The following is a 20,153-nucleotide window of genomic DNA, read 5'->3' as shown; positions in this document are numbered from 1 at the left end:
TCAGCAGCCTAGCCACTGTGTTTCACTCTCAGCACAGTAATACATGCCAGAATCATTGAGAAAGGCATGCTCTATCGAGAGGGTCATACTGTCTCCTTGTATCTTACTGGTCTTGAAATGGCTCTCAAGATCCTTCTCAACAACTGCATTACCACCTTCCACTGCAGAAGCCACTGGGGTCAGCCTGGAGTCCTTCCGTGAAGGCAGCATGTACCAGTACATAGTTGTGCTGGAATCTTTCTTCTTGGAACATCTCAGAGTCACAGAGTGGCCTTCTTGTATCACCGTGTCTGCGGACTGTTCCAGGGCCAACACTGGATAGGTAAAGGAGTAGCATTAAAGAGAAGGAAAAAATGGAAAAATGTGAACTAGGCACTGTGAGTTGGTAGAGAAGAGGGTGAGAAGGAACTAGGGAGCAGCACAAGGCCAGGAACAGCTCCTAAGATCAGCAAGTGATTTCCCAATCTCTCTCCAATAGGCAAGACACATTCCTGGGAAGTTTGTGTCCAAAAAGAAGGGGACTGCACAAAGAATTAGAAGTAGACTGCCATTGCAGGAGATTTGAGGATTCCTTCCCATCTCGTTCATTGCTCATCCGCAACACTTTGTGGAATGAAACACTGCCAGCAACTGAGTACCCAGCTGGGAGAGCAGCAGTGGGATTGATGCAGGTGCTCAGGAGTGAGTTGAGTTCACTTACCCACAGGGGCCATCATGGCCACAAAGAAACAGCAGGAAACCATGGGGGAAAAGCCCCTCTCCTGTCAGCAACCTGCCTTCTGTAGCTGTGCAGAGATATGTGAAGAGTAGCACTGAGTGAGGATGAGACATATTTGGGAGGGGCAGGACAAGAAAGGTGAGAAAGGGTTGGCTGGCTGGGGACACTGGGGAATGACGCAAAGCATCACAGGGAAACATAAACCCTTCAGTGATGCAGTGGGTTGGGCGGTGGGGGTGGTGGGGGTGGTGGAGAGGCAAGGGGGTTGTATGAACAGAACTATGCTGAGGTTGCCTGGCAGTCTGAGTGTGCAAGGCAGAGGAATGCTGAGAGCTCCCTTCTCCTTCTGAAGGCCTTGAGAGATGAAAGAATGAGGTATAAAGGACACCCACTGGTCCCTAGAATTTTCCCATTAGTTTTTGCTGTCCTCCCCAGACATGGCTGGTTCAGTTCCTGCCACATTGCCCCTCTTCCCACCCAGCCGTGTGATGGGAGCACACTTCATCTGGCAAATTTGAGGACTGCTCAGGGACTGAGACCATCTGTGTCATTCCCCCTCTGCCCTGTGAATCCAGCTGTCCAGGGTGGTTTGCTTTCCTGGCAGGACTGAGCTTGTCCTTCAGTGTGGTGTGGGGGGTGCCACTGGGATACAGCCAATGAAAGCAAAGCAGCTGTACAGTGACATTTCATTCACTCGTGCTCTGCCAGTGACACTTCTCTGCTGCTCTGCTCACCAGCTGATGAGATCCAGGCCGCTGGCATCCTCTCCACTGTGCCCTCAGGTGTTTCTGCTCTGAAAAACCTCCCTGTGGCCTTTCCTGCATGGGGGGAAATCTGCAAAGGATAGCTGGAGAGCCTGACCAGCACCGGGATGAACATCTGGGAGACTGGCAAGGGTGAAAGGGAGACTGGCAAGGGTGAAAGGAACACAGGGAATAAATGACAGAGGTCTTCACTATGCCAAGCCCTGCTGGCAACACCTTTCCCTCTTCTTCCTCCTCCTTCCTGTGCCTGGAGCTCTACCTGATGACAGGGAAGGAGACTCAAGTGAAATGGACTAGGATTCCTGGTGGTACTTCTGTTCATAATGCTGGGAAGGAGAAGGCACTAGTCTTCTCTGTGTCACCCAACTCAGTGCTCCTGCGAAGAAGAAAGTTCATTGAAAGTCATGAGGAAAACTGTATGCAAGTGCTAAGCAGGAGACAGGATCAACAGGTGGAGACTGTGATATGGTGCTGTGTTTTAGATTCAGGTTGAGAATAATGTTGATAACAAAGTTTTAGTTGTTGCTGAGTAGTGCTTACCCGAAATCAAGGACTTTGCATTTTCTCCTGCTCTGCCAGCCAGGAGATACACAAGAAGTTGTGTCATAGTTTGAGATAGTCCCAAAATCTAATTCCCTAGCTCCATTCCCCCTCCCACATCTCAACCTAATGTGAGATGGGTTTTTCCAGACAAAACACACCAGACTCAAAGTGGGGAAAAGGGAATATATTACAATGACTGTACAAATAAATACCATATCACATTATACACAGGATCACAAACTATCTCTACCATGACATATGTATTTGCAATGGATCAGATCTCTTCTCCCCTCCAAATAAAAGTCCAGGAGGGAAAGAAGGACAGATCCCTTCCAGTCTCTGAACAGCAGCATCTTCTAAGGCAGCAGGTTTCTTCTCATGCATGCAGCAGCTGTGGCTGGCTTTTCTGCCAGCATCCACGAGGGAGGTATCCAAGCCTCTCTCTCGGCCCCATCGCCTCACAACCGAGGGGTCTTCCGTGGGCTTCGTAACCCCAGACAAGGTCGTTTCACCACGTCCTATCACGAAGACACAGGGGGGTCTTCGTGACGGTCTGGTATCTCTTGCAGGGCCTCTGTGCCCTGTTTCTCAGGCTGCCACCGTGGCAGCAGTGCGAGGGGGGAGCCAAGGTCAACTCCCCCCGCATTCCATCTGGCTGTCCCGGTCCAGCTCCAGGACGCTCTGAGCTTCTCAGTTCCTCTCTCTCCGGTGCTGCATGTCTAAAACTGCTCTCCAAAATAGGAGTCCATGTCCCTCTTCTCCAAGAGGGGTCTCAAGGGAGTTTTGGGGGAGTGTGGTACAGTCTTACCCCCAGAACTCTGTAGCTCTCAGCTGCTGGCTCTCCTTTCCTCGGCTCTCCTTCCAGGAGTCTCCTCTGCGGTGTTGCATGTTGCTTCTGCTGCTCCTCCAGTTCAGGTCCTTATCTCTGGCTCTCTGCCACCGTTTCTCTGGTCAGTGTCGGCTGCTGCTCTGCGCCCGTGGAGGAAACATCTCCCGGCATAACTACAGGTACCTAGCCCAGCTTTATGCTGTTCCAGGTCCCTGCAGCCCCCAGCCAGGGGCTGGGAGGCCCCAGAGGGCCCAAGGGGCTCAGAGCCCCTTCCTTGTGGCTCTACAACATGGCCACTTCTCCTACCACAAGCAAAAACTACCACTCATCTCTTCCGGTCTGGTTGTGGTATGTTTACATTTCTGCAGGAGCGCCCATTGGGCAGAACTTCAAAACTTCCAGGGGTTTCCACCCCTTGGGGTCTACCACTTCTCTTAGCCTCTGGGGAAAACAAGGTCCAAACCACTACAAGTTGGAAGGGAGCTTTTCCAGGACAGCTGACCAAAACTGGCCAAAAGGATATTTCACAATGCAAACCATCGTGCTCTGTACATAAATTGCAGAGAGTTGGCCAGAAGACACCAATTGCTGCTCAGGGCCAGGCTGGGTATTGGTCAGTGTGTGGTGAATGACTGTGTAGTGTGTCACTTGGGTTTGCTGAGTATTATTCCTCTCTCCATTTTCCCTTTCATTACTGTTGTTACTATTATTATTGTTGTTGTTTCTATTGTTGTTGTTGTGATGATGATGATGTTTGTATCTCAACCCATGAGTTTCACCTGTATCCTGCTCTTCTCCACATCCCACTAGGACCAAGGCCTGAAGGCCTGCTTTAAGACACTCTGTTTGTAGGATGACCTCTGAGTCAAGCAATCCTACAATTGCCTGAAACTATTGGTCTGTCTCAATGCCAATGTCATGTTTTGGACAAAGAAATTATAAATCCACTAAGGGCTCAAATAACACACTCTTGTAGACTAGAAATTCTTCCTGTTCTGCTTAGTTATGATGGCATTGGATTGCTTTGGTAATTTTTGCCATGCTTAGTCCTATTATGGACCTTTCCCATTTTCACAGGAATGTTCTAATCCTTACTGCTTTCACAGGATAAAACACGCTTCTAAGAAAACTGGGCAGTGATACCAACAAAATCCATGCAGTCCCTTGGAGAAGTTGATGGCCTTGGACATGTGCTTTAGCCTAAAGGAAAATTTCCATCTGGACAGTGCCACTTTGGGTGTCAGTCCTCCAGGGTTCTCAAAACATGGATCATGGAATGGATGGGAAGGAAGAAGGCAGCAGAGGTGTAGGACAGAGGAAGAAAAGGAGGAGGTGACTGAGTAGGTGAAAGAAGGCGGCAACGGAAGAACGTGCTGGCATTAGAGAAGGAGGAGGTGATGGAGAATGTGAAGAAGTGACAGAAGACAACACTGGAAGAAGGAGGTGGAAGAAAAGGAGGAGACCATGAAGGAGGTGACAGAGGAAAGTGGCAGAAGAAGAGAAGGAGGGGTAGAAGAAGGGAAGAAGGAAGGTGCAAAAAAAGGTGGTGGAAGAAGGTGGTGAAAGAAGAAAAGGAGGCTATGGAGAAAGTGACAGAAGAAGGAGGAGGCAATGGAAGAAGGTGGCAGAAGAGTGGTGGAAGAAGGCTGTGGAAGAAAAGAGTGAATAAGTGACAGAGTGGTGGAAGAAGGCAGGTGAAAAAGAGAAAGAGGAGGCAACGGAGGAAGTGATAGAGGAGGTGGTGGTAGAAAGTGGCAGAAAACGAGAAAGGGGAGGTGATGGAATAAGGCAGCAGCAGAATGAATTGGAAGAAGAGAAAGTGAGGGGATGGAGAAGGCAACGACAGAGGTGATAAAAGAGGTGGTGGAAGAAAGTGGTGTAAGAAGAGAAGGAGGAGGAGATGGAAGAAGGTGGTGAAAGAAGAAAAGGCAGAGGTGACAGAGGTGATGGAAGAAGATGGTAGAAGAAGGTGGTCAAAAAGGTGGCAGCAGAAATTAAGGAGGTGATGGAGGAGGTGGTGAAAGAAGGCATTGGAGGAGGAAAAGGAGGAAAATGCATAGAAAGCAACAGAAGAATGTGGCAGATGAACGTGGTGGAAGAAGAGAGGGAGAAGGCAATGGAGAAGTTGACAGAAGAAAGATACAGAAGAGGGTAGAGGAAGGAGGCAGTGGAAGAAGTGGTGGCAGCAGTATAAGACATCAAAAGAATGCAAAGGAAGATGGTGGAGGAAGAAGAGGGGAGGAGGCAATAGAGAATGTGGTGGAATAAGGCAGCAGAAGGAAGTGTCAGAAGAGGGTGATGGAAGAGGAGGAAGAAGGTTGCAGAATAAGTGAAGGTGACAGAGGAGGGGACAGGAGGGGGTGGCAAATGATGGCAGAGAAGAAAAAGAAGAGAAAGAGAAGGTAAAAGAAAAAGGCTGTGGAAGAACACAGCAGAAAGCAGAGAAAGAGGAAGCGATGGAGGAGGTGATGGAGGAGGCAATGGAAAACAATGCTCTGAGGACCCTTTATGTTGCCCAGGAAATACAGGTATTTTACACCCCAAGAAAACCCCTTCCAGAACTTGGAACCACTAGGGCAAGTGTTCCATCATTAAGTGCTATCCCTACTTCCATCTCTGCCTGAACTACCCAACAACACTGTGAGATAAACCCACCTTCTAACACACACCTTTATCAGATCAGACCCTCCCATCCTGCTCAAAAGGGGTCGTGATGCTCCCAGGAGACCTTTTATGCTCCAGAAAATGAAGGGATGCATTTGGGTAACTCTCCAAACTTATGCAGGACTTAAGCAACTCTGCCTGTCCTTCTCTGGGTCATGAGTGACACACTGGCAGACGGGTGACAGTCCAGAGAGATCTGTGATAATCTTTGCTCTCTTACTGGGCTACAGTAGCAGGGAACTGTCCAGCACCAAGTCATTCCTGAGGATGAGAGAGATCAGATCAGATGTCATAGCCCTCCATGAATTTTTCTTCCATAAATGTGTCCCTGCTCTTTTTGAGGCCATGTAAATCTTTTGCAACCTTTCCCACAAAAACCTGTGGGAAGGACATCACAGCTTCCCTAAAAGAGGAGGAAGTGTTTTGAACCAGCCCCAACCCCCAAGCTTTGCATGTTTCTCCCTGATTCTTGGAGAGAAACAGACAACAAACAAACCATCCTTCCCCTGGCTCCTCAGGCCACTGTCATGTGCTATGTCTTCTTTCTCTCTAGGACATGGATTCTCTCTAGAGTCCATGGTTCTGGCATGGATAGAATTAGAAGAAAAGCATTAGAGGCCATAGGTGAAAGAGGAACACTTGAAGAAAGAATACAACAAGAGGCTGCAAGAGCAGGTTTGCTCAGATGTGGAGAGCTTTGGAGAATGTAGCAGCTGCTCCTACACAGGAGAAACTTGAGAAGAGAGAAGCAATGGTGTCCTCATGACCAAGCTCTGCGAGATGTAAAAGGACTAACCTCAGAAGCTCCTCTGATTTCTGTTCACAGGAAGCTTTATCTCTGTCAGACCATGGTCTCACCAGGTTTCTCTTTCCCGGGATCTTTCATCAGCCTGGACAAATGGATTTCCTTTATCTGAGTCCAGTGTTGACACAGCTGACTGAAATACTAGAAGTAGGAAGACAGAGTTCTAGAAATGTAAACTGCCATTGCTTGTCCATGGATAATACCTAGTAGAGCTGCCCTCAATTCACCAGTCCTCCTCCTTCCTGTGCCCCTGAAGCCACCAGCTTTCTGCTGCAGCATCACTGCATGAACCGAGAGATTTGTTTGCAGCAGCAGATGTACAGCCTTGAGTGTATTCTTTCAAAGACCCTATAAAATCATATAATATGGAATGTTCAGCAGTGTATCTGATTACAGCCTGTCTTAATGCCAATGGCATGTTTTGGAAAAAGAAATTATAAATCCACAGGGAGATCAGATTATACATTCTTGTAGACTAGAAATTCTTCTTGTTCTGCTTAGCTATGATGGCATTGGATAGCTTTGGTAATCTTTCCACAAAGGGTGCTGTTATGGACCTTTTGCTTTACCACGGAAAGCTTCTAATCCTTACTTCTTTCCCAAAATAAAACATGCTTCTAACAAAGCTGGGCAGTGATACCAGTTTAAAGGTCAACAAAATCCATGCAGCCCCTTAGAAAAGTTGCTGGCCTTGGACATGTGCTTTAGCCTAAAGGAAAACTTCATCTGGACAGTGCCACTTTGGGTGTCAGTCCTCCAGGGCTCTCAAAACATGGATCATGGAATGGAATAGAAAGAGTATTCCTTTTTAGTCTCTCCTGCTATTCAAGCATCTCAAAAAATCCAGCTTCTGTTTAATGTCTCTTGAGAGTATCCCACGTCTTTCAGGAGCTAACATGATGAAGTTGGCACCTGTCTAGAAAATAAAAAGGATTTTTCATCAAATGCATTAAGCTTTTGCAAACTTTGCATCATGACAGAAATCCTCCACCTTCCCAAGAAGGATTTCAGAAAAACTTGCTACTTGTGTTCCCAGTATTATTTTTCATATACACTACATTCATAAACATCAACACGACCCTGAAATTCTTCTGTCGCAAAAATGAGCCACTGTAGAACACTCCAAAGATGAATAAAAAGCAGGCCTTGGTGCTTTGGCAGGTATTTTCTTAGAGATTAGGAGCGAGAAATTAGGAAAGGTGAACATTCCCATATTTGAAGTATATAACTTGGGAAGTGGTGGACGACACAAAATAGTTTTCATCATACTCCCTTTGGAAATTACTTGTGAGGAATTTTATTTAGGAAATCACTGTTTTCTATATGGCAAAACACACAGACACTATTCAAGGAAAGGGATAAACTTAACAAAGTTAACCAGTGGTTTGTTGGCTTTCCCCCATCTCCCCAAATAAATGCATTGTATCTTTCTGTCCACTACCTACAAAATTCAGCTTCTGGTGAAAACATGCATTTCTAAGAAAGACATCATCAGCACAGAGGAATCTCAAAGGGGTTTGAGACTTCTTCTCAACAGGTGCTGAGTTTAAGAATGAGGCAGACAAACAACTAGGCATCTGCCAAAGCCAAACTGTATTTTTAAATTGAAGGCTGCCCTCTGGAATGACTTAAAATAGCTCTCTGTCTTAAGAGAGGTTTATGATTAACAGATATATTATTTGTACTTTCTACTAGGGCCTGTTAATGCCCACGTTTGGATCTTCAAATTTTCCACTGTGTACTTTTTGTCTGGAGAAAACCTTGGACTAGAGATAAGACCATATCCAAAAATGTATTTCTAGCGGCTCCTGCTTCCAGTCAACCTGTCTGGGCTTGAGGTTGAATCAAGACCATGAAGTGCCTGCTGTTTCTCGCCTTTGTTGGGGCGGCTGGTGAGTAGATTTTTTACTTGTATTTCTGTAATGTAAAAGGAAGCTGATTTTCTGAGCAAAATGGCAAGGTAGCCTGTTGTGGGAAAGCCACACCTCGTTTCAACTTGCTCCAAGGAAATGGCACCGTGGACTTGTTTTGTACTTTTGTGTTCAGTCCACTCTTGACCATTTCTGCAGACAGGATCCTGGGGAAGACACACCTTTCCTCCCATCCATCAAGCAAATTTCTATGTTCTTCTGTTCACTCAGGGAGTAACTGGACATGCTTTAGTTGTGGACTTGGGAGACACCAGACTAAGCCTGATCACCTTATTGGAGGGTGCAGCAAGTGAATGTCCATTGCACTTGCTCACCACTGCTAGCCTGAGTTTTATAGAAGCACAACCTCCAAGTGGGGTGCACAAGGTACCTTAGGCCAGGTGTTGACATGTGGCACTTCTTATCTCCCAGTTGCCTTCCCCACCATCGCTGAGGATGATGACGACAAGATCGTGGGAGGCTACACCTGTGCAGAGAACTCTGTTCCCTATCAGGTGTCCCTGAATTCCGGATATCACTTCTGTGGAGGTTCCCTCATCAGCAGCCAGTGGGTCCTGTCAGCTGCTCACTGCTACAAATAGTGAGTGGAAAATTTACATTCTTCTCCAACCGACTTCTCTCTTCCAGCTCACTTCTAGCAGGAATTCAGAGTTATGAGATACAAATAGGGAAGTGGCCCTGTTCTGACCTGAGACAGCCAAGGGATGGGTGGCTCATTCAGGAAGGTGGGCTGAGGCACCCAAAAGGGTTTTTTCCTTCTGCAAATGTTTCTGTCAACGCAGAACACTTTCTGAAATGACAATGGAATAATCGAGAAACAAGTTACGGGGCTATGATTTCTTGTCCATTCCATGAATCCAGCTAAAGCAGGGTCACTGCAGAACGGGAAGAGCAATGAGGTCAGGCTGATGGTGGTTTGCCTTTTTCCAGAATGTTTCTATAAATCACTGCAATATATTCCACTGCCATCTATACATAACCCTACAGAAATCCACCACCCCAAGTGGGAGTGGGTAAAGATCTCAGTGTGGATTCCCTCGGCTTATGCAGGACAAGAAAGATAACCCACCCAAAAGAGCTACTAGGGCAGCAATGTTGAAGCAAGGGCATCAAGTGACAGAGAGGTTTCTCTTAAGCTGTACAAGGGTAGCAGAAAAGTACATGCCGTGCCTTCTCTTTTTTGCAGTCGCATCCAAGTGCAACTCGGGAAACATAACCTGGCCCAGACAGAATCAACACAGCAGTTTATTAACTCAGCTAAAGTCATCCGCCACTCTGGCTACAGCGCCTATACCCTGAACAATGACATCATGCTCATCAAGCTTGCCACCCCAGCCCAGCTCAGCAACGCTATCCAAACGGTTTCTCTGCCCACCAGCTGTGTGGCCACCGGCACCACTTGCCTGATCTCCGGCTGGGGCAACACACTCAGCAGTGGCAGTGAGTACTCTGTGGGAATGTACAGCCCCCCGGGGGCCTGCGACACTCTCAAAGATCTCACCATTAACTCCAACATGGGATCACTGAAGCCACCCATGCACTGTTTACCAGCACATTCACAGAGCCATTAATTTTGTAGCCCGGTGCTCTCAGCTGTGCCATACCAAGCACTAGCAATGTAACTATTGTCAACAGAGTTGTCAATTCTTTGAGAATAAGGGCAAAGTCTGGGACTGTGGATCTACAGTTCCTACTAGACACCTCCTCTCTCTTACACTGGTGGATAGTGACTGATGTCTAATCCACTGATGACATCTAAACCTGCACCAGAGGAGAGGATCGTTGTCCTGAGGCTCAGGCTGCTTCCAGCATATGTGCCACAAGAGTGGCTCCACACTTGCCAACTGATGATTTTCTAGGTACCAGAGAAATTAAGGTGGCTGCAGTGTAGAATGGTGGGCCCATGGGTAGAGTCTGTTCCATCTAAACAGAAGGAATCCATGCTGTGGTTACTGTTCAGATGAAAAAGGACAACTGCTGGAATAGGTTGTCCAGTGACTACTTGCCTGTTAAACAAGAACTTCTCTGGACCATGAAAGGAACTCAGCGATGTCATCAACCATCTCTCCTTGTTTTCTTGCAGGTAACTATCCAGATGAACTGCAGTGCCTGAAGGCTCCGGTGCTCTCTGCCACTGACTGCCAGAACGCCTACCCTGGTCAGATTACAAGCAACATGATGTGTGTAGGATTCCTGGAGGGAGGAAAAGATTCCTGCCAGGTAAATCCTCTGCCTCTCCTGTCCCATTTGCTTCTCTCCTGCCTTTTCCCAGCCAAAGAGGCCTTCATGTCACACAATCAGCTCTACTCCCTGCCCTGGCACATCTGAGTTTTTGAATGACAGCAGAGGTTTAGGGCACGCATATCCTAAGCATCTGACAAGGACGACATCCAGCAAAACCAGGCAGCTTCTTCATCCTTAGCTGTGGTGCCCTTGGAGCTCAAGTCAGGCATGATAGCATCAGGGGGAGAGTGCTCATCAGAAATGTAGAACTACCTTCTACCTTTGCAGAATTTCTGTCTAGAGTAAGCCTGACAGACGTTCCTTAAATGTCAGGGATTTCAGGGATCTCGGGCTCATTGCTCAGGCTGATGCCATTGGCTGACTATCCATATCCTTTGTGTGCACAGGGAGATTCCGGCGGTCCCGTGGTCTGCAACGGAGAGCTCCAGGGCATTGTTTCCTGGGGCATTGGATGTGCCCAGAAAGGCTACCCTGGAGTTTACACCAAGGTCTGCAATTACGTCTCCTGGATCCAATCCACTATCGCCGCCAACTGAGACCCTCTCACTCAATGTGACCTGCTTTTTCTCATCATCCTTTCCTCTCTTTTGGGTCTGGACAAACAAACACCATGAAAAATTAATAAAGACTTTCAGGCACCCCTACTTTGTGCACTGTTTCTCTGGGAACTTCCCTCGGCTGCGATAAGGAGGACAGAGGCAGTGAACGTCACTCTGGGCAAAGTAGTTAATAGTTGTAGTGCCTCTCAAGTAGTAGCATCTTGGAACACTTTGCAGACACATCTTTAAGAGTCAGTTACTTGCAGGCATTTCTGGAGCAGAACGACGTTTCTGTCCTTTTGAAAAAGAAAAGGAAAAGCCCATATTCCCACAGCTCTTGAAGTCATTCTGAAATTCATCCTCCAACTCTGCCTTTTTCCCTCCTTCCACTGAAAACACAACGAGCTGCAGCATGGCATCCTTTCTTTGAGCCTGCTTATACCAGGGCAGGGAGGAATGGGAGAGGGAAGAGGGTGGTGTTTTGCAAGGAGGTCAGCAGGAGGCAGGGCATTGAAGCAGAGGCTTTGGATCTCCCATGTGGAAGAGCTGGTCCTTGCCAGGAGACTGATTGGGTTGTCTCATTCTGTGCTTGCAGAGCCCCAGAACGAGGCCTTGCCATCCCACATCACAAGAAGGAAAGAAGTTCAGGAGAGAGGAAGAAGGGAAGTGAGGAGGGAAGGCAGGAAAGCAGCAAGAGGGAGGGACTTAAGGTCAGGAGGGAAGGAGGAAGACATGCCAGAAAAGGAGGAAGGCAAGGAAAAAGGCAGGGGAGAAAGAAGGAAAAAAAGGCAGAAATCTAGGAAAGAAGGAAAGCTAAAAGCAAGACAGGAAGGGAAGATTGCAGGAGGGCAGGAAGAAAGGCTCAGGGAGTGATGCTAGCCATGAGTTTCTGCTGTAGCCTGGGGCTCTTTCCCTACAGTCCCATGCTCTGTCCCCACACACTGTGAAGACTTGGCCTACATCACATACATCAGAGTGTTCAGGTCACAGGGTTGTGGCGTGACTTGGGGACCCTGGTTCACAGCAGCGTGCGCATTCCCTGGAGACCAGTGGGACCAGGGGACCAGTCGGCCTTGTCCTTCCAGTTGGGGGGAAGGAAAAGGCTGTGTGAACTCTTCCACATTGTGCTTCCCCAGGAATTTGTGTAGCAGACTGAAAGGAAGAAGAAATGGACGAGGATGAAGGACACAGGAGGGGAACAGAGAAGACAGAGAAGAAAGGTTGGCAGGACAGATGGAAACACATTCAGGGAAAAGCGTGAGAAGCAGTCTGTGAATGATAGAGAAATGAGGTGAGGCAGGGAATACAAGAAGAAAGGAGAGTCAAAAAGTGATTCAGAGATGGGAAGGAAGAGGAAAGAAGTTAGAGACCTCGTAGAAGACAGAGAGACAATACCACTCTTTTCCTAAAGAGCTGGATGGCAAGTGAAGAAAATGGGTTACTGTCAAATACAGGGCTCCCTGTGCACTAATGCCAGATCCCTGTTTGCATGCAAAGGTTTGTGCTATGTTGCTCCAGCTTTTGAGTCACTGTGAATCTTGTTCAGCACAGAAATATGTGCCTGAGTCATTGAGTAGGGCATGATCTATCTTCATAGATAAACGTTTGTTCTTAGTCCCATTACTCTGGATGTGATTTAAGAATTCCTTCTCAATATCTGCCTTGCCACCTTCCACTGAGTACACAACCAACTGCAGAGAGGCATCCTTCCCAGTGGGCAACTTGTACCAGTACATGGATCTGACTACAATCAATGTTCCGGAGCAGTTCAGAATCACAGGGTCTCCCACTTGGATGACTGTATCTGGTGATTGCTGAACAGCCCCACCTGGAAAGAGAAGGGAAGAAATGTGGGAAGTGAAATGCCTTGAAGAGGACACAAAAATACATCCTTGAAGTATGTCATGGGATGCAATGGCGTCTGGGTGTAAGAAAGCTGCAGGACAGTGTCCTGTTTCTCTGAGAAAGACACATAGGAGAAAACAAACAAACAAACAAACAAACAAACCAGTTTCAAAACTAAATGTAAATCTGTTTTGAAAAATAATGGTTTCAGGACTCTCAGTTGAAGCATTAAAATGGGACAGAAAAAAACAAATTTGTGGACCTACAAAGTTTTCTGATTTAGGAGGTAGAGGAAAAGTTCACCTTGTTCATTGCTCATCCTCCCCCTGGACGCCTTGGTGAAAGGACACTGCCAGCAACTGGGCACACCGCTGAAGCAGCAGCAGTGGCTCCAGTGCAGATGTTCAAGAGGAAGGGAAGCTCACTTACCCAGAGGAGCCAGGATGGCCACAAGGAACCAGTGGAAATCCATTGAAGAAGGCCACCTCCTTCCAGCAACCTGCCCCTGGTGACAGCACAGACACATAACTGTGTACAGAGGAAAGGCTGAGAGGAAGAGATACATGTCTTTGTGGGTGGGCAGGGGAGTGGGAGGGAGTCAGAAGTGTGAGAAGGCAGTTGTCTGCCTGGGAACAGTGGGAATGACACCTGCACACAGTCCTGAGGTGCATGTACTCTGCTCCACTGACTTCCTGCTCTGTGTGTGTGTGTGTGCATGAGTAGGTGGAGTTAAGTGTTATCACAGGAGCATGATGGGGCTGTGTGGCAGCCTGAGTGTGGTCATGGCACAGGGATGCACAAAGAGGCACCAAATGAAGGGAAGAGAAAGGGTCCTCAGGAATGCATGTTTGTGTCTGTGCCCACAGCTTTTCTCCTCTCTAGACACGCTCAGACACACAGACTCCCAAGCCGGCAAGCTGCAGAGTGGAATCTTCTTTGCTGATCCCAGTCAGGCCTGACGTGTTGCCCAGGTATGGAAAAAGTGCTGACCTGTCATCCTGGTGTCTGTTGTTGCATGCCAGAGAGTAGTTCTTTAACTGTTCTTCTCTTACTCCAAAGGGGGATCTCAAGGAGAGAAAATGCTGTCTTTGGCTCTGTCCTGGGGCTACCTCTTGAGAGACTGCACCCCAGAGAGATTTCTGAAGAGAAGGGTGTGCCCCAGGGGATATGCTGGTACAGACTTTCCTTCTCCATGCCAGAGAAGAATTGATGCTCTCCTGCACTCCTTATCCAACAGGACAAGAATGGACAAAGCTGGAGAAAATAATGTCTTCTTCTTGACACAGAGCCTTGTTCACCATCCCAAGGCAGTGGGAAATCACTGCCAGCAGGAAGAGAGGCTGATAGTTTGTGTACACTGGGTTGGCGTACAGAGATCTGACCGAGACTCTGCATATCCATGCTGTGCTGCTGGCCAGCAATGCAGGGCAGTGTGAGGCTGGCCTGTAGAAGACAGCAAGTGATCCGGTTGCTCAAGGTTCTCATGGACCTTGCAGTAAAGATGTTCCCCTGTGTCCCTTCAGCTGAAGAGAGCAGCGACACTTCCAGCTCCCACCCCCTCTGTTGCAGGTCTAAGTATGTCCCATTGCATTCACTTCCACCAGCTGCCTACAGAAGATTTAGGAAAGATCCCAGTTTCCTCCAAAGAAAGAAAAGGGAGAAAAGAACAAAGGGGGTGGGTTACATTGTGCAGGCAGCTGGAAGGAACCGCACACCCTCACAACACCCCCAGCACTTCAGTTGAGAGGAGACTCAACTGGCTTTGTATGTGGAAAGGGACTCCATTTCCCATGGGATTCCCTGAGGAGTGCAGGTGACAGGGCAGTGCATAGGGAGCCTTGCAGAGCACATGGTATTCAAGGAGTTAGGGATCTCAAACAGGCATATCCGCTCTGTTGGGCCTTGTATTTAGGTCTCAAGAAGCCTGTATGTTAGCATGGGAATCTGCAGTGTGGGAACCTTCTGGAATCCCTGCTACTGGCCTGTGCCACACACTGGTATATGTTATGTATGACAGAAAGGATCACAGAATCACAGAATGGGTAACGTTGTGAAGGACCACAGTGGGTGAATCAGGTCCCACCCTCCCTGCTCAGGCAGGGTCTTCCTCAGAGCATGTTGAACCGGATTTTGTCCAGGTGGTTCCTGAATATCTCCAGGGAGGGAGACTCCACAAACTCTTTGGGCAACCGGTTGTCGTGCTCAGTCACCCTCACAACAAAGAAGTTCTTCCTCATGGTCAGGTGGAACTTCCAGTGCATCAGTTTCCACCCATTGCCTCTCGTCCTATCACTCAGCACCACAGAGAAGAGCCTGACTCCATCCTCTTGACACCCTCCCTTCAGATACTTATATCTCTGGAGGAAGTCCTCTCTCAGTTGCCTCTACTTGAGGGCAGTCTGGCCCAGTTTCCTGAGCCTTTCCTCATGAGAGACATGCTCCAGGCCTTTAATTGTCTTCAGATTCCTCCACCAGACCTGCTCCAGGAGCTCCATGTCTCCCTTGTACTGAGGAGCCCAGAACTGGACACAGTCCTCCAGATGTGCCTCACCAGGGCTGAGGAGAGGGGCAGGATCACCTCCCTCAACCTGCTGGCAATGCACTTCCTCATTCACCCCAGGATACCATTGGCCTGCTTGGCCACGAGGACACACTGCTGCCTCATGGACAGCTTGTTGTCCACCAGGACCCCTAGGTCCTTCTCCACAGAGCTGCTTTCCAGCACATCGGCCGTCAGGCTGTACTGGGAAGCAATGTGGAGTTATTTGTCCCCAGGTGCAGGACCCTGTATTTGCCTTTGTTCAATTTCAGATGGTTCCTCCCTGCCCATCTCTCCAACTTGTCAAGGTCCTTCTGAAGGGCTTCACAGCACTCCAGTGTCTCAGCCACTTCTCCCAGCTTTGTGTCATCAACCAACTTGATGAGGAGACTCTCCAGCTGTTCATCCAAGTCATGGATGAATAGAACACTCTGTCCTGTTGGAAAATTTCAGTTAGCTGCACGGCTTGCTAAGACAGTCTTTGGGAAAGGTAAACTGTGTGTGGATCAAGGGGTGGAAGGCATTGATCCTGACCCAGAGAGCACTGTACATGGAGGAGTTAGTGATGCACATAACAGTTAATGGGAGTAGGCACAGACCTGTGCTGTGCTGCACACAAACCACAAACCTTGGCTACATAACAACCACAGAGGAGTTGTTGCAACAGAGGAGCATGTGGGTAGCTCCCACTTGGAACTGGCTACTTCAACACCTGCCTGGTCTGACCTTGCCTTTATGTAAAGGTGCACCAGGAACTTCTCACGCAAGCATCCTTTTTGTTTGAAAGTGAGAATAAACTCTCAGCATCTGAGAAGAGGAAGAAGGGAAGGCTAGGAAGCAGAGGAGGTAAAGACTTGGAAGCAATCTCCCTGCTTGTGCAGCACCCAGAAGGAGGAAAGCAGGTCCTGTTTGTGCAGGGAGAGGTTTGTGCTCAGCTGCCTCAGCAGCCTAGCCGCTGTGTTTCACTCTCAGCACAGTAATACATGCCAGAATCATAGAGAAAGGCATGCTCTATCGAGAGGATCATACTGTCTCCTTGTATCTTACTGGCCTTGAAATGACTCTCAAGATCCTTCTCAACAACTGCATTACCACCTTCCACTGCAGAAGCCACTGGGGTCAGCCTGGAGTCCTTCCGTGAAGGCAGCATGTACCAGTACATAGCTGTGCTGGAATCTTTCTTCTTGGAACATCTCAGAGTCACAGGGTGGCCTTCTTGTATCACCGTGTCTGCGGACTGTTCCAGGGCCAACACTGGATAGGTAAAGGAGTAGCATTAAAGAGAAGGAAAAAATGGAAAAATGTGAACTAGGCACTGTGAGTTGGTAGAGAAGAGGGTACACAAAGAATTAAAAATAGACCGCCATTGTAGGAGATTTGAGGATTCCTTCCCATCTCGTTCATTGCTCATCCGCAACACTTTGTGGAATGAAACACTGCCAGCAACTGAGTACCCAGCTGGGAGAGCAGCAGTGGGATTGATGCAGGTGCTCAGGAGTGAGTTGAGTTCACTTACCCACAGGGGCCATCATGGCCACAAAGAAACAGCAGGAAACCATGGGGGAAAAGCCCCTCTCCTGTCAGCAACCTGCCTTCTGTAGCTGTGCAGAGATATGTGAAGAGTAGCACTGAGTGAGGATGAGACATATTGGGGTGGGGTAGGACAAGAAAGCATAAACCCTTCAGTGATGCAGTGGGCTGGGCGGTGGGGGTGGTGGGGGTGGGGGAGAGGCAAGAAGGGGGTTGTATGAACAGAACTATGCTGATGTTGCCTGGCAGTCTGAGTGTGCAAGGCAGAGGAATGCTGAGAGCTCCCCTTCTCCTTCTGAAGGCCTTGAGAGATTAAAGAACAAGATATAAAGGACACACATTGGTCCGTAGAATTTTTACCATTAGTTTTCCCTGTCCTCCCCAGCCATGACTGGTTCAGTTCCTGTCCCACCGCCCCTCTTCCCACCCAGCTGTGTGATGGCTCTTTTTTTCCTATGTGGTACTGTGAGCACAGTAAATAACATCAGTGAGAGGCAGGATCAGGAAAGACACCCCAGCAGCCCATGCATTTCAATTTCTGAGGGCTCTCATGGACTTTGCAGTGAGAGGGAGAGGAGAAGAAGGTAAGTTCCTTTGAAGAGCCCAGGGACAGTCAATGAGCTGACATGGGAAGAAAGAAGGGAACATGTGTGGCCCAAAAGGAGAGGCATGAGGGAGAAAGGTGCTGAGGATCGTGGTCAGAGTGACCTCTCCCTCCACTTTCCTTGCTGACAGGACATAGCCTAAGTTCCTCCAGAGATGGTTTCTCCCTGGGACCTAGTGCCAAGTTGGAGAACCCTGGCTGTCTCAGCCTGGTGCTGCCTCTGGGACCAGGGCTTCTGGCAGTTCTGCTTTGGGAGCACACTTCATCTGGCAAATTTGAGGATTGCTCAGGGACTGAGACCATCTGTGTCATTCCCCCCTCTGCCCTATGAATCCAGCTGTGCAGGGTGGTTTGCTTTCCTGGCAGGACTGAGCTTGTCCTTCAGTGAGGTGTGGAGGGTGCCACTGGGATACAGCCAGTGAAAGCAACTGTACAGTGACATTTCATTCACTCGTGCTCTGCCAGTGACACTTCTCTGCTGCTCTGCTCACCAGCTGACGAGATCCAGGCCGCTGGCATCCTCTCCACTGTGCCCTCAGGTGTTTCTGCTCTGAAAAACCTCCCTGTGGCCTTTCCTACATGGGGGGAAATCTGCAAAGGATAGCTGGAGAGCCTGACGAGCACCGGGATGAACATCTGGGAGACTGGCAAGGGTGAAAGGAACACAGGGAATAAATGACAGAGGTCTTCACTATGCCAAGCCCTACTGGCAACACCTTTCCCTCTTCCTCCTCCTCCTTCCTGTGCCTGGAGCTCTACCTGATGACAGGGAAGGAGACTCAAGTGAAATGGACTAGGATTCCTGGTGGTACTTCTGTTCATAATGCTGGGAAGGAGAAGGCACTAGTCTTCTCTGTGTCACCCAACTCAGTGCTCCTGCGAAGAAGAAAGTTCATTGAAAGTCATGAGGAAAACTGTATGCAAGTGCTAAGCAGGAGACAGGATCAACAGGTGGAGACTGTGATATGGTGCTGTGTTTTAGATTTAGGATGAGAATAATGTTGATAACAGAGTTTTAGTTGTTGCTGAGCAGTGCTTACCCGAAATCAAGGACTTTGCATTTTCTCCTGCTCTGCCAGCCAGGAGATGCACAAGAAGTTGGAAGGGAGCTTTTCCAGGACACTTGACTCAAACTGGCCAAAAGGACATTTCACACTGCAAACCATCATGCTCAGTATATAAACTGCAGGGAGTTGGCCAGAAGACACCAATTGCTGCTCAGGGAGAGGCTGGGTATTGGTCAGTGTGTGGTGAATGACTGTATTGTGTGTCACTTGGGTTTATTGAGTATTATTCCTCTCTCCGTTTTCCCTTTCATTACTGTTATTATTATTATTGTTGTTGTTATTATTGTTGTTGTTGTTTTTATTGTTGTTATTTTGATGATGATGATGATGATATTTGCATCTCAATACATGTGTTTTACTTTTTTCCTTTTCTTATCCCCATCCCACCGGGGGCAAGGGGGTAGTGAGCGAGTGGCTACATGGTACCTAGTTGGTTACTGGCGTTAAACCACAACAACTGGCATGCTAGACAGCATCTCCCTTTTCCCACAGCTACAGCATGAACTACAGCCCCCATGACCAAACCTATGCTTCTCACTCCATTAAGGAATTTCCAGCTTCTGTCCTTGGTGGATTGTGAAAAAACCTGAGCATCAGATTGCTCTGGGCACTGGCATTCTCTTTTGCTTATCAGCAGCACTACAGATAAAGAAGAGCAGGCAAGTCAGGATAGCCCTCATCTTGCAGCGAGCAGCAGGGGATGGAATTGATGAACCAAAAAAGATGCTAGGAAACACCAAAAATCTCTTCTGAAAATCTCTCCTGGACTTCCTCCTGGTCATTGTCCTGGTCACCAGGACCATTCCATGACTAACCTGGGATGTCTCCTGCTGCAGGCAGGGACAACTGACAGTTTAGCTCCTGTTGCTTCCTTCATCCCTTTAAGCCATAGACCTCACTGTTTACCAATACAGGGCAGCTGGGGAGACAGCCTATGTATGTGGCTACAGGTAATTACTGTAGTCAAATTAAGGTAGCCCAAGTTAATGCCTGTGTTACCTCTACCTGGAGGTCTGTGATCTTGATAACCTCATGTCCTAGGCAGCTGGAGTTGTGGTTTGCAAGCTTGTGACTGAATTTGCATGGTTCCCAACAAATTCAAATGTAGAAATTGTGCATCAACGATCCTCAATCTCTTCAAGTTACTCTGCTGTCTGTGATCAACATCTCTAGTTACTCTGCTGTGCGTGATCAACATCTCTAGCCTCAGTTTGTCATCTGTGGTTCTCCACAAACCCAGAGTACCTAGGTTTCATGCTGAAGGGATTGGAGAGCTACACATGGAGGAGGCAGAGGCCTGAATTTTCCTTTTGGAAAGGAGAAATGGGTAGAAACTGACATAAATGGAAGGCTCCAGAAACAACTGCAAGTAACTAACTGAAAGACTCCTGAAGATAGTCTGCAAAGTGTTCCAAGATGCTACCACTTGAGGAGCACTACAACTATTAACTACTTTGCCCAAAGTGACGTTCATTGCCTCTGTCCTCCTTATCGCAGCCGAGGGAAGTTCCCAGAGAAACAGTGCACAAAG

The 20,153-nt window shown here is 48.2% G+C and overlaps 1 protein-coding gene across 1 annotated transcript; it reads left to right on the top strand.

The window, feature by feature from the left end:
- The first annotated feature begins 5,310 nt into the window (after positions 1-5,310).
- Positions 5,311-11,142, top strand: LOC113988497 (trypsin-like). Its single transcript, XM_039381635.1, has 5 exons — positions 5,311-5,382; positions 8,578-8,834; positions 9,441-9,694; positions 10,338-10,474; positions 10,885-11,142. The coding sequence occupies exons 1-5, from the start codon at positions 5,311-5,313 to the stop codon at positions 11,032-11,034; spliced, it is 870 nt and encodes a 289-aa protein (XP_039237569.1). The 3' UTR covers positions 11,035-11,142.
- Positions 11,143-20,153: the final 9,011 nt, after the last annotated feature.

The sequence above is a fragment of the Pipra filicauda genome, unplaced genomic scaffold (assembly GCF_003945595.2).
Source record: "Pipra filicauda isolate LSUMZ 115617 unplaced genomic scaffold, ASM394559v2 scaffold234_size1211729_pilon, whole genome shotgun sequence".
Taxonomy (NCBI): Eukaryota; Metazoa; Chordata; class Aves; order Passeriformes; family Pipridae; genus Pipra; species Pipra filicauda.
The sequence above is the reverse complement of the archived record's forward strand: the minus strand, read 5'-3'. Positions and strand labels throughout refer to the sequence as shown.